Source organism: Merops nubicus, unplaced genomic scaffold (assembly GCF_000691845.1).
Source record: "Merops nubicus isolate BGI_N331 unplaced genomic scaffold, ASM69184v1 scaffold18614, whole genome shotgun sequence".
Classification (NCBI taxonomy): Eukaryota; Metazoa; Chordata; class Aves; order Coraciiformes; family Meropidae; genus Merops; species Merops nubicus.
The window spans coordinates 15,800-29,380 of record NW_008605124.1 but is presented as its reverse complement, the minus strand read 5'-3'; the positions used below and the strand labels follow the sequence as shown (position 1 = coordinate 29,380).

The 13,581-nt window shown below is 41.4% G+C and overlaps 1 protein-coding gene across 1 annotated transcript in view; it reads left to right on the top strand.

Moving 5' to 3' along the window:
- LOC103771927 (fibronectin type-III domain-containing protein 3a-like) overlaps positions 1-13,581 on the top strand; it is a 25,286-nt gene that overhangs the window by 1,474 nt on the left and 10,231 nt on the right. The window contains exons 2-9 of the mRNA XM_008939247.1: positions 2,520-2,595; positions 3,800-3,876; positions 7,376-7,613; positions 9,079-9,351; positions 10,741-10,796; positions 11,812-11,966; positions 12,243-12,302; positions 13,256-13,394. Of these exons, the coding sequence (XP_008937495.1) occupies positions 2,520-2,595; positions 3,800-3,876; positions 7,376-7,613; positions 9,079-9,351; positions 10,741-10,796; positions 11,812-11,966; positions 12,243-12,302; positions 13,256-13,394 (1,074 nt within the window). The remainder of the gene's footprint in view (positions 1-2,519; positions 2,596-3,799; positions 3,877-7,375; positions 7,614-9,078; positions 9,352-10,740; positions 10,797-11,811; positions 11,967-12,242; positions 12,303-13,255; positions 13,395-13,581) is intronic.

Sequence of the window (13,581 nt, the reverse complement as noted above, 5' to 3'; positions counted from 1 at the left end):
AGCAGGTACTGTTTCGTGTTGCACAAGGAAGAGAGATCAAGTAGAGCTAGCTGGACACTGTCTCCATGGCTCTGTGTGTGTAGCATGTCCTGGTAGAGATCTGTGGACAGGATAACAGTGTGTGCTGAACGACTTGAAAGGTGACAGTCATTAAAATTGTCACAACTGGGACTGCTGGCAAGAGGGTGAGGTTGAAAGAAAGAAGGGGGAAAGAAAAAGAAGAAAAAATTGTATCTTGGAGCTGCATGGGAAAATGGCATTTCAAGAGCAGACCTGCTGGCTGATAGTCTCCAAGATTTAGAAGTGAATTATATCAGAAATAATGAATAAATCTGCCTAGCAAAAAGTCTTCACAGCCCTGGGAACTTGGTTTCCTGTTCATGTGCCAACATTCCTCATTCTGCCACGTCTGTGTATAACCAGCTGTGCCACGGTGCCACCCCTCAGCTGCCCCAAAAAACACACTTGCTGCTCTGCTTTGTGGCACTTTTCTCTGGAGAGGCCTCTGAGCCACAGTCTCACATGTGCAAGTTTGCTTTTGAGTAGAGTGTTAACTCAGAAGCTTCATTAACACGGATGATTTTTAATTATTCTGCTGCTGGTGCCACAGAGGGGAGGCTAATTATGGAGTGTTGTACAGTGGCTTTGTTTTCAGAAATAAAACTTGGGCTCTTTGGCCCAATGCTTCAAAGAGCCACGTGCAGCACCCAGTTCATTAGTTTCATTTCCCAGAAAGTGAGTTGGAAGTTTTCTGGAAGGGTTTTTTGTTCTCAAAAAAACTTAAGCAGTGAGTGAGGGATGAAAGCAGAGCACAGACCATGGATTGATCCCTCTAGTTTTGGAATATTTGCATGGGACACCTGAAGGCACTGACATTACCCTCACTCCTAGCACTCATCTGTCATCTAACTTGGCTTAGATCTACCCTTTAAAAACGTTCAAGCTCCCTGGAAATTTTTCCTTGGTGGAAGGGAGATGGAAATGCATTTGCTTTGTTAATTCTAGTGAGTCATTCCTCTAAGACATTGCCCCATGCATTCCTGAGATTCCAGCCTCTGAACTGCTCCCTGGCCATGTGATTACCCTGCTTATTTCTGATCCTTTTCACTGAGTTCAGTTAAGAGTTTCCTGAACTTTTAATTGAAACCTGCTCCAAACATCTGACACGTTCAGAGGCTCTGAATTTCTAAAATGAGCCCCTTTCCTGCCTCTGAATTTGCTTCCCTGGAAGATGAGACTTGCTGTGAGGTTCCACATCTGCCAGAGGAGTCCTGTCCCCTGCTGGTGTCCATCCCCAGGAGCTGCTCTTCACAGCAACCCTCATCTCTCCTGGTTCTTTGTGCTCTTGCAAATCCCCAGCTCATTATTGTCCATTTTCTTTAAGAAATTAACATTGTTTCTCTCTCTTGACACCTAGAAATTCAGTAGCACTGAAGTCTTGAATTTATTTATACATTGAAATGACAGATTTGCTTAAGTTTCAGTGTTTTCATTATGCCCTTTCAAAAAGTATCTGCCAGCTGCCCTTGTGGAATCACAGTAAATATCTCTGACTGGCTAGTTGGCATTTTTAGGGGGTTTTAGTGTTTTACTTAGGTTCAGAAAGGCAAAATCTTTGGAAAAGAGTAAGTGGAACTGGTCAAAATGCAAAGATCAAGGCACCACAAGATCTTCAGTCTCATTCATTTGGGTCATCTTTTTATTAACCACCAGTATAACAGAATTGAATTATTTAATAACATCTACAACTGATGTGAAATGGGAGGAGCTGCAAGTGTGTTGGAAGCCTGAAATGATTTTGATGACTGGAAAGATAATCTAGGAAACTAGCAGTGAGTACAAAGTGCTGTGTTTAGGGAGTCAGCTTGTCATAAAGAGTGACTGGAAGGTCATTTTATTTCCATTTTTTCCATCAGCCTTTCTTCTTTATGTTCTGTCATCAGGGTGGAATTTTAACTGTGTGAAAATTGACCTGCAGAATCTCATGTTGGATGTATTCCTTTAGCTACAGCATTACACAGATGTGAGAAAATACAACACAGCTGAGTTTTGGGCAAAAGGGTCTTTTTGCTTTGTGTGTGTTGGGGTTTGTTGTTGTTGGGTTGGTTTTTTTATGGGTGTTTATAGTCTTGATTTTGACACTTTAGCCCTGAAATTGAAATAATCTCATAGGCAAAGGCTGGAAAGCAAGGTCAGTCTGAGGTAGTTCAGTGCTTCAGTGAAAGAAGAAAATGTGGGTGTGAAAATATGGAAATTTAGTTGTTATTCCAAGATTATCCAAGGAAGCACTTCTGGCAGTAAGCAGAAAAAAATCCTGATTAGGCAAAACTAATGATTTTAGGTCAAAGTAGAAGAAATTTCACACTAATCAGTGTTTCTCCTCTTGCTTTTTGGCTCTCTCAGGCTGCCAAAGCTGTGTTGTCTTAATCTGTCATGGATATAAGGAAAAGATGGTATTTTCCCAACAAGGTAATTCCTAAATTTTGAAAAAAAATACCCCTTTTTTGTGTTTTCTACAGGTTATTCTTGTCCAGGTAAACCCAGGGGAAACTTTTACCATCACAACCGAAGATGGACACGTTCAATGTATCCAAGGTAAAGGGAAAAACTTCAAACACTGAACCCAGAGATTTCAATTCTCCAGATATCCCACAATTACTGCCAGGATTTGTTTCTGTCATGCCAAATGTGGTTTTTATTTGGACGACAATGGAATAAATCAGATTTTTTTTCAGCTTGTACTTCAAGCACAAATGAGACGGCGCCGGGAAAGTGCCAAGATTCCCCTCAGACTTCACTGCTAATTTATCAAAGGGCTGATGTCTCAACTGGTTTTGTAAAGATCTTTGAATAATGGGAATCTGAAGGCATGAATTTACACAGATTTAGTCCATGCTGATCTAAGCACCTTTAATAGAGGCTGTGTGAGCTCACTGCACTCTCAGGTAGTGGTGGTAGCAGCCTGCTGCTCGTGGGTGTGCCTGCAAACTGCTTTGTCCCTCCTGGGGAAGTGACAGATCTCCAGATCTGATTGGTGGCAAAATAGCTCCTGTAAGTCAAGTTGAATTTGTCAGTCCTTTCCATTTGGGGAATATTTTTCAGCATTTCAAATGATGTGCCATAAAACGTGTCCGTTCTGCTTTCATCAAAACCCAGACAAGAATATTTTGGCTGGCTGTGAAAAATAATCTAGTCTTCTTTTTAAAAAAGAACAATAAAAGTTGGTCGAGCAGGGGTCAGCATTACTGTGGAGCCAGTGTTGTTGCTGCAGGCCTTGAATTCTGTTGCAAAATAAGAGCTAAAAATTTATCCTTGCTGATTTTTGTAGGATTAAAAGAAACACTGTTGCCTGCAGAAGGGTGGTGGTTGGGATAAATCCAATCTGTGCTTTTTGTGGAATAAATAGCCAGCCATACAAGCATTTAGCAATATCCTCTCAAATTCTGGGTGATTCCTGGAAGTTGTAATATTACATTTCATGTGTATTTTGAATGTGAAAATGAGTTACCCCTCGATGGCATAAATTGCTTTCTCTCTCTTGATGGAAACTTGGTACACTCACTTTTTTTTTTTAGCTTTTAAACTCACCATCCTGCTGATTTCTCTCCTGATTTTTTAACTGGATAGTTTAAGCCTTGCTTCTCTACCTACTTGTCTAAAAGTAGGTCCATAAATACAGCCTTGGATGCAGTTCCTGGCTTTTTAGGCACCAACGTGAGCCACCACCTCTGGAAAAAAAAAGTGTCTTGAGTTTGCAAAAGCCTCTTTTGTTAAAAAGTGGCACCTTGTTGCTTCTCAGGTCCAGCACATGTTCCTATGATGTCACCAAATGGTTCCATGCCACCTATCTTTGTGCCTCCTGGTTATGTATCTCAGGTAAACTTGAATTTATTCTTCTCTGTGGGGGGGGTGTGGCTTTTTAATGATAAGGCTATTGATTATTTTATCTGGAACAGCTCTTAAAAGCATTAGTCATAGTTCTTTCCATTCAACTTATCATCTATTTAACTTGCTTTATTGTAGGTTTTATCACCTACTGTTCTCTGAGTGAAATTTGATCTAGTTTTGAGGATTTTTTTAATACTACTAAGCCATGAAAGATTACTTCCAGTAAGAGAGGTGGCTCTGGGTTGGCTGTTGAGCACACACACAGTGGACATGAGCCTTGTGCTTCTCACACTGAGGTTATAAGGGGGTCACACACCAGTATCATTCTCTTTTCCACCCCTTAGATCTTTTATTTTTTTCCCCTGGAAAAATTTCCTTGAAATTAAAGCTGCTTCTCTTTAGTGTCTCCTCATAAATCACATTTTTCTGTTCTGATATGACTCTATCAAGAGTTTTCAGCACTCCTTTCTTTACCAGCTCTGATCTCCTTAACCTTTAGCACAGCAGAAGTGTGAAGAGGAGTGTTCATGCTGGTGCCCTGTGCCTGGGAAAGGAGCAGGACTCTGGGCTTCTCTCCCAGCTTGACTTTTCCATTCCCATCGATTTTTCCACCCTTCTGTGCTGTTGAGTCCCAGCAGATCAGCCCCTGCCTGTGGTATTTGAACAGTTATCGGGCATATTTGAAGTTACCAATTTAATTTAGTCTTCAACTGATGTATTTTTAAAGGGAAATAATGAAAAAGAAATGGTGAAAGGGCATGGGCTAGGTTTCTCCTTTTCTAGTGATCAAAATGGGGAGTTTTCTGAGCAGGCTTGAAAACCTCCTGCTTGTGTTCCCCAGGCAGTTGTCTTTGCATACAAATGCCTCTGTATTTTATGCTTTTATTATTATAAGTAGGTATTTTCATGCAGATCTTGAAGAAAGATCCCTCAGATAATTTGTCTTCAGTGTAAACAACAAAGAATTAGCAAAGCCTGAGGTGTCCAAACCCCAAAATTCACTCGTTCTGTGTTGGGCTTGAGAGGAGTTGGTTGGGTTTGTTTTCCCTCTGTCATCCTGACAGGGATAGACAGGTTTGAAACCAGCTTTAAACCAGAGCTTGAGCTATTTGTATTCTTCTTGTCAACAGATAACTTGAACTTTCTGTTCCCAAATCTTCCTGGAGGAGCCCAGAGATGTTACGTTGGTTGTTGGCTGAGCAGAATGAAGAGTTTTGGTGGTGGATAAGGGGATGTGGCACCTTCAGGCTGTAAAAACCTCTGAAAATCTGACTGTATTAACAGATCCCTTCTGCCCCAAACTGTGCTGTCTATTCTTGCTTACTATAGCCATGAAGTAGAGTGAAAATTTGCTGAGTTTTGCCTCGTGTGTGTTACAGGATTGCACAATGTACTGTAGTTCAAGTGGTGTATTAGTTCTGTTGATGAACCAAAAAGCCCCCCACGTTGTTTCCAGGACAAAGCACTTGCTGTAAGCTTAGTCTTAGTGACTTCTTGTAATTGTTTCTTCTATTTAAAGTCTTAAGGATTGCTAATAATACAGCTGCCTCCCAGGGTGCTGGACAGCTGAACTTTGTCATAGTGCTTGGAGTGGACACATTCTGCTTCTCCTCAGAAGAATTTCTCCTGAGTTTGCTCTGTCCTTTGCTGAGGAGCTTTTCAAACTGCTCTTTGGAGGCAAGCAATCTTTCCACATCCCTAGTGCTGCCTGGGCCAACTGGGAAATGCTACAGTGATTTCTCCTGGCCAAACTAAACATGCTTTGAGGAGAGAAGCTTGAAGGAACTAACAGGATAAAACATAGGGCCTGCATCTAAGGGCTTGCCTTAAACACCCCAAAATATCAATTGTGTCCATTTTTAGTGATGGAGGACTACCTAAATAAGTTGAACTCTTCCAAAAGCAGGTTTTCTTCTGGATGGTTTACATTATTTTTTAATGCAATCCATAAATTGCTGGGGTTTTTTTTTGCATCTCCCTTTTGTGTGCCAGCCTGCAGCTGGATAATGTTTTCCACTGACTGCATGATCCACCTCTGTTAATACCCAAACAGTGCAAGGCCCTGCCTAGGAGCATTTGTAATTTGCATTTTTAAATGCAAACAGCCCGGGGATGACTGATGGAGAAGGAAGCATAAAGCTGCAGACTAATTTTAAGCCAGTCTAGTTAAAATGACTGGTTGTCTTACTGAGGTTTGATTAATTGTGGAGTGGCAATTTGCCTTTAATATTGAGCATTTTTCTGTCATTGATTTTTTTTCTTCCAATTACATGGCTCATACCTCTTTAATTTTTTTGTGTGAGGAAGAAGAGAAAACAATTAATTTGTTTACCTCTAAATAAGATTGAATAGAGTCTGACTTGCTTCTGAGTCAGGCTGCTCATTAGACACAGTCCAAACTTCTTGGACTTCTGTATTGTGGCAGAAGAAACAAACTGGAATATGACCAGGTGATGTCCCTGATGGTCACCTCAGAAGCCTTTGACCCTATCAGAACTGGAGGTGAAGTGCTAAAAACTCAATCCCTCAGATAATCAAGCTGGAGTGTAACCACAAAATGACACTAAGTCAGTGAAGATGTTCTGTGCTGTGAACCCTACCTGGAGGAAGGGCCCTGTAGACTTCAGCCTCTGGTTCTCTCTTCCAGGGGTTTTGAAGATGAGACTAACTGGGCATTGTTTTACAGAATAAAAGCATCAGGATCATCAGTGTTCAATAAATCTTCTGGTAAGATGTTCTGTGCTGTGAACCCTACCTGGAGGAAGGGCCCTGTAGACTTCAGCCTCTGGTTCTCTGTTCCAGAGGTTTTGAAGATGAGACTGAACTGGGCCATAAACCCAGACTGGATTAAAACCATCAGGATCATCAGTGTTCAATAAGTCTTCTGGTGAATCCTGCTCTGGTGTTACTTCTTTTGTCCTCGTCTTCTAACACCTACATTCTACCCAAAGTATCTTCTTGGGTTTAAGATTTAGAGAATCATTGTATAAAAGCTTAAAATATTTTAAATTTCCTGTAGGAGAAGCACTCATGGAGCTGTTAATGTATTTCCCAGTGGCAGAAGGGTAGGGGAGATGCTTTGAAGGGTGTGCACACACCTAAGCACTCGCCTCGGCATCCTTTTATCCTGGAGTCCCAACTCACAGGCACGTTCCTCATCCGAGTTCTCTTAGCCTGTGGCAAGAGAACAGAGGTGGTTCTTCTGCCTGGAATCACACCCTGATCCATTCACACCACTTGTTGCAAAGAATCTATACATTCTTCATAACTTATAGGTTGTTTAGCACTTCAGTGTGTGAGGCTCAGCCTCGTCAAACTGCCTCAAACTCCAGTTTCTCCCAGTGTAGTGTTCTGGGTGTCTACTGGAATTCATTCCTTGACTCTCAGATTGTGGCTATAAGCTTAAAGATAGAGATTCTTCATCAAATGTGCACTATTTATAAGGTGTTTATTGTACTAACTGCTCATTTCTTACATTGCCTGGCAGGTGGTGGAAGAAAATGGAGTTCGTAAAGTGGTGGTGCTGCCGCACTCGGCTGAATTCCATCCTTCCATGCATCCTCCTCCTCCTCCTCCTCCTCCCCACGTGCCACATTACATGCATCACCACCACGCTCTGCTTCCCCACCCCCCTCACCCAGTGTACCCACCAGTTCCTGGGACAGGAGAGCTGCCACCACAGTTCCTTCACCAGCATCCACCACCACACGTTTTCCAAGAGCAAGGTGAGAGGAGAGGTGATGGATGGATGCACAAGGTGGCATCTTGCTCAGGGGATCCACACTGAGACAGTCAAATTCTCTCAGTAGCTCTTCCACAGGGGTCTGATTTTGGTGCTGGTTTTCAGACATCCTGAGCCTTACATGTGTTTGTGGGTGTCTCTTAAAATACACTTTATTATAAGGTATCATGGAGCCTGGCTTGACAACTGGATGTGCAAAGTGTGGTTGTATAACCTTTAAATCTTTCCCTGTCCTGGTTTGAAGGGTTTAATGCAAAAAAGCAATGGCTTAGAAGTGTTCTCACAGTGGTTATGGTTTTCATAGGTCTTTACTTCTGTTACTCTACTTGCTACAATGATGGTTCCTACCTTAAGTGTGGTTGTATAACCTTTAAATCTTTCCCTGTCCTGGTTTGAAGGGTTTAATGCAAAAAAGCAGTGGTTTAGAAGTGTTCTCACAGTGGTTATCTTTTTCATAGGTCCTTACTTCTGTTACTCTGTGCTACAATGGTGGCTCCTACCTTTAGATGGAATTGTGCTATCCAAAACTGTTGTTTTGTCACAGCCCTGGCATGAAGATTTCATTTCATTTGATACATGAATGCATATTTTTAACCAGAGTCTCCCTATATGACTGGAAAGGAAATAAAACCAACATACATAAATCAAAAACTATAGTAATCCAGGATGGAGAGGGAAGGGCAAGCCCACTTGATCTTTAAAAGCTGCATGAAGCCCCACTTGGGTGGAGGACTGGAGTCACTGTTGAATTAAAGCAAGCTGTAAACCTTATTGTAGCAACAAGTGTCTAGCACAGGAGGAAATTAGACTGTGTAAGACCATTCAAGCTTACATCTCAAGCTTAAATTGGTATTTCAACTCTTTGGGCTCATGGTTAGGGTAAAATACAGAGTAGTGCTCCATTTGTGTTTTAGAAAGTTGGTTTTGTCCTGAATTTGCTTACATGTTTTTGAAGATGTGACTGTGTGGGTGTATCAGGGAAGAAAGGAAACTGTAAGGCAGCTAACAAAATAGAAAGGCCTGAAGAATTAAATTTAAAAAAAAACAAAAAAAAACCCCACCAAACTCAGCAAATGATCAAAAACACTGTTAAAAAATCAACCATTTGGATATAATAGGAGAAAATGGATGTTTCCTTGTAGATATTTTGTAGCATTTAACTAACATTGACAATGTTTCAGAACAGGAATCCTTCTCCTAGGAGATCTTTGTGCTCACATGCTGGTTTGAGCCCAGCCCAAGGACTCCTCCAGTGAGCAGGGCTGGAGCTGTGTGTTCCTGGCCTCTTGCTCTGCTGCCTAGAGACACCCCAGAGTATCAGCCCTGAAACTCCTCAAGTTCTGTGGGTTTTCAAGTTCTGGTTTTACTGTTGTTGTTCTTCTAGCTTGGAGGGGTTTTCAGATGTCAAATAAGCTGTTCTGAGGGATGAAATTCTCTTTCCTTTGTAGAACCTCGTTCTCATGGAAGGGCAAACTTCATTCAGCGAGATGAAAGGAGTCTCAAAATGCAAGAACACCTGAAGAAAAGACTAAAAGACAGACAAGCTAGTGGCCATACCAACAATAAACTCAACAGTCCTCCATCCTCACCACATAAAGTGGTGAATTCTTCCAATGCAACGCTCCAGAATGGAAATGGAAAGGGACAGCAAGGGGCAGGAGGACCTCCAAAGCAGAAGCAGGTTGGAAAAACAAAGGGCAGTCCAGAGGCAGAGATGGGAGGTAGGTGACATTGGGGGGAAAAAAAACCACCCTAGATTCTTTTGTAACAGCAGATGCTGGAAGTTCATTGCAAAATAGCTTCTGAAAAACCTTAAATCTGTAAATTTCTTTGGCTATTAAGATAAATGAAAGCTTAAAATACTAGTTTGGATTTATTTTTTTTTCCCCTCTAGAAATAATAGTGATCTCAGGTTTTTTTTTGGAGATTTATCAAATAAGGTCTTCAGGAAGATTTAATTTTAAACCTTGTGTTTAATTCTCTGCTTTTTCTGACCCAGAACTGATCAATATTCCAAGTGAGGATGACCTGTGGGTGGTAAAAGACTTCTGATGTCATTCTTTACATCCTTTCTAGTCATCTGAACGACACAAAACTTCAAGAAATAGGAAGATTTGAGCCACTGTCTGTACAAGTTTTAATTTCTGGTTTAATTACAGTCAGTGCATTATTTGGCTCAAGTGAATGTTGGAGCTTTTTGACAGCTTATGGCTATTTACTGCAGGTGCTAAAATATCTTGTGAACAATATTTGTTGTTCCTCTTGGTCTGACATAGCATCACAGGCAGTTTTTTATCATGATTCCTTAAAGGATTTGTGCATCTTTTAGTGTTTTGTGTGTGTCTTAAATTTTAAGTGGTCTTGTTAGGCTGCCAGGTTTAGTCCTCACCTGTGTGTCCCTGTGTCCTGGACTCTTCAGTTTGAGAAATAAAAGAGAAACCTGACTTTGTATCTTGGGAAGCAAGGAGAGGTGGAAGCTCTTATACAACTTATTTCAAGGATGAAAAATATACTTGTTTATTGGAAAGAAAAAAACACAATGTTTATAGGTAATGGGGGAAAAAATACAAGTTTATCAGAGTAAGGAGGGGGAAAAAAGGTTATTTGCAGGCAGAATAATATCCTGAATGGTTTGATGTGGACAGTTGTGAAGCTAGGATTCAGCTGTAACCCTTTTTTTGCTATCTGAGTGTGCAATTTTGATGAGGCTCCTTCCTGATCCTGCCTGGAGCAAGTGTTTTGCAACAGAAATTCAAGGCAAGCACACACAATAGAGAGATAAGATCTCACTGTCAGTTTTTTTTTTAACACCTTTCATTTGGGGAGGAATGTGTGTCCTCCAAGAAAACCCATTTCTACTCAGGATTAAGAAAATGTCCCCTTTGTGCAGGATGTACCAAAAGGGTTTTTGTAAGGCTGTTGGTTTTGGATAGTTCATGTTTCTACCCCTCACGCAGCCAAAACAAACAGGGGAAATGAACTTTGCACAATAAGTGCTATTGTTCAACTCCTAATGAAGAGAACTCCATCTCGTGGTGGCATTTTTGTCACTGACTGGGCTTATTCCTCTTGGGATTTGGGGTAATCCTGTTCTGTGTTTGAAATTTCAGAGTCTGACACAGAATCCAAGAAAGGTGATATTCACTTGAGCATTGGCAAGCCAGTTGTAAGTATTATCCTTAAAACACCATTTTTTTTCCCTGTGCATATACTTCTTATAAAATAACACATGTTTTTATGCTCTTTTTCTTCTTTTTCTCAAGAGTTTATCTTTTTTGAATAGAGAAAATGTATTAGAGTTGTCAGAGCCTTATAGCTGGGGAAAGGGCAACCATATTAAGGAAACTTACTGTTTTTCAACACTGAAACAGTCTTTCTGACTCAGTTTCCCAGTCTGTAAGCCAGGAATCTACCCACTGGTGAAGCTGTTGGGTGTCTGTGAGGGCTTTGGTGCCTTGCAGACCAAGGATTTTTGATCTTGAGCATGCCTAATGAAACTCTTCTTTGCATTACCTGTCCAATAAGTGTGGGTTGGTTTTGTCTGCTCCTGCTCTCTAGATTTCTGTGTTACAGTTGTGTTTTATCCACTGCTGCTTCTGGCACCTGTACTTAATGCTAGCAGAAAGCTGTGTTGCCTTTCTCAGAGAAAATTTGGAGTGTGGGAATTAAGCAGCAAAAAAAAACACCTTAGACCAAAAACATCAGTTGTGAGCCCTTAAAAATCAGAGCCTCTTGCTTAGTGGTTAAATACTAAGATTATCAAAGGAGTTGCAGTAGAGTTGGAAAGTTAGGCTGCCTAAACAGAGATCTGGGGACACTGTTCAAGACTCCAAATGTGAAAATGGGCTCCAAATGAGTGACTCAAACAGTGTAGGTGAAACCAGAGGTTTTTCTCTTCACCCCCTGAGACAACCTGTCCGTAGCTTTGTTTAGCATTGGAAGGGAAATCCTTTCATGTGTTAGTTTAGAAATGGAAAGAGGAAAATGATTTAAAATCCAACTAATGCCTCGGGATTTGGAAAGAGGAAAATAATTTAAAATCCAACTAATGCCTCGGGATTTCCACTGCAAAGGTAAAGAATTCCTCCAGTGAGGAGCTTCGTAGGCAGTCTCATGTTGTTGACTAATCTACCTTTTCTTCCAGAAAGCAAACTTACTTGCATTATTTATGCTTTTAATAGGTTTCTGATATACAAGCAAGATCAGCCGTTCTGTCCTGGAATCTCCCAGTTAGTTCACAGAATGGAGAGAGCCATAGTCATAGTCCAGCAGCATTTACATTTGAAGTAGCAATATCCAACAGTGGTAAAAATGGAAAATTTAAATCTGTCTATGTGTAAGTTTAGTTTCTTCCTTTAAGCACAATACCCATGTTTAAAAGCATTAACCCATCAGCAATCTCTCTATCAGGAGCTGTTTGTTGACTTGCAGACCTACCTACCTCCTTCACATGAAATAAATGTTAAGTAATATCCCTAAGAGTTACGTGGACAATGGAAAATGGGAAAGTTAAATGTGCACTACATGGTTGTGCTTTTCAATTAGCTTTTGTCCACTCAGGTGGAAGGAAGAGCTGTAACTCCTTTTCTTTTCTTTTTTTCCCTTCTCACAGCGGGGAGGAATTAACAATTACACTTCCTGATCTCAGACCAGCAACTGATTATCATGCCAGGTATGTTGCTAGGAATGAAATTTTATGGATAGGTTCATGATAAAATGGTTGTGGCTTCGTTAAAAAGGTGCAATCACAAACAACTTGGGGAATATTCTGCCAAAACATCACACCTATGGCCACTACTGTTGCTGTCTCAATTCCTCCTTCTGATTTCATGAAAATGTGACCTCATTTTTTTTCCCTGCTGGCTTCTCTGTCTCTTCAGGTTTCTCAAATACAAACTAAGTTCTCCTCGGGTGCTGCTTTTTTAGAACTCAGGATTGGACACTAGATGATGTTGTTGTAGGTTAAAGGCAGCAGTAAATAAACCAATTTAGCCTTAAATGTGTATTTGCAAGTCTGCCTTGCCTGAAGTTGCAGTTCTCTAAACTGCAAGTTCCTGCAGCAGGGCAAGAGGAGAAGTGGGAACTGGTTGGAGGGAGGAGAAGTCAGAAGCTGTGTTATGAGGGAACAAGACGTGACGTTCAGGAGTTGCCCTGCAGAGTAAATAAGTTTTACTGGAGAAGGTGTTTAACTGGTCAGGAAAAAGACAAGCTGGTCAAACAAGCCAGGAGAACACTGTGATCTGGTGGCAGAAGAGCATGGCTCAGTGCTGGGGCAGGGCAGGAGACAGGTTCTAAGATTTACTGGAGCAAACTCCTATTGTTAAAGTGCAGAAGGGTTCTGAGTGTGTTCAGTACTCAGCCTAGCTCCACTTGCACCACGTAGCACCCTGTACCTTTGGTTTGTGGTGTTGCTTTCCATCCAGGCCAACTTTCTGCTGCCTACAGTTCCCTTAATAAGACAAGAGTATTTCTGAAAACTCAGGCAAGTCTTTGCTCTTCAAAAACAACCACAGAGGAGCATGACTGCTCTAGAGATTCTGTCCCACTTAAGCACTGACAAACGTGGTGCCTGAAAATTTCCAGGTGCTGTTGCAACAGCCACGTAATTCTTTGTCCTTTATTCAGAGTTTCAGCCACCAGCAGTTCCATAAAAGAATCCATTTCAGAACTGGTGAGCTTCACCACAGAGAGCTGTGAGCCAGACTGCCCAGCTGCACCCAAGCTGGTCAACAGGACCAAAAACAGCCTCAGCTTGCAGTGGAAGGTAAGGGGGCTGTGTGGTCACCTGTGCTCTGAGCTGTGGCAGGAACTTACTGTGTGCTTTAGGTGTTGGCTTTTCAGTTGCTCTGTTAAGGCTGCTAACTGAAATCCCAACTGTTTCTTTCTTTCTCTCAACTTAGTTTCCTGTGCACAGCTTTTGTGTGCCAGAGTTGGTACAAGTATCTCCAAGT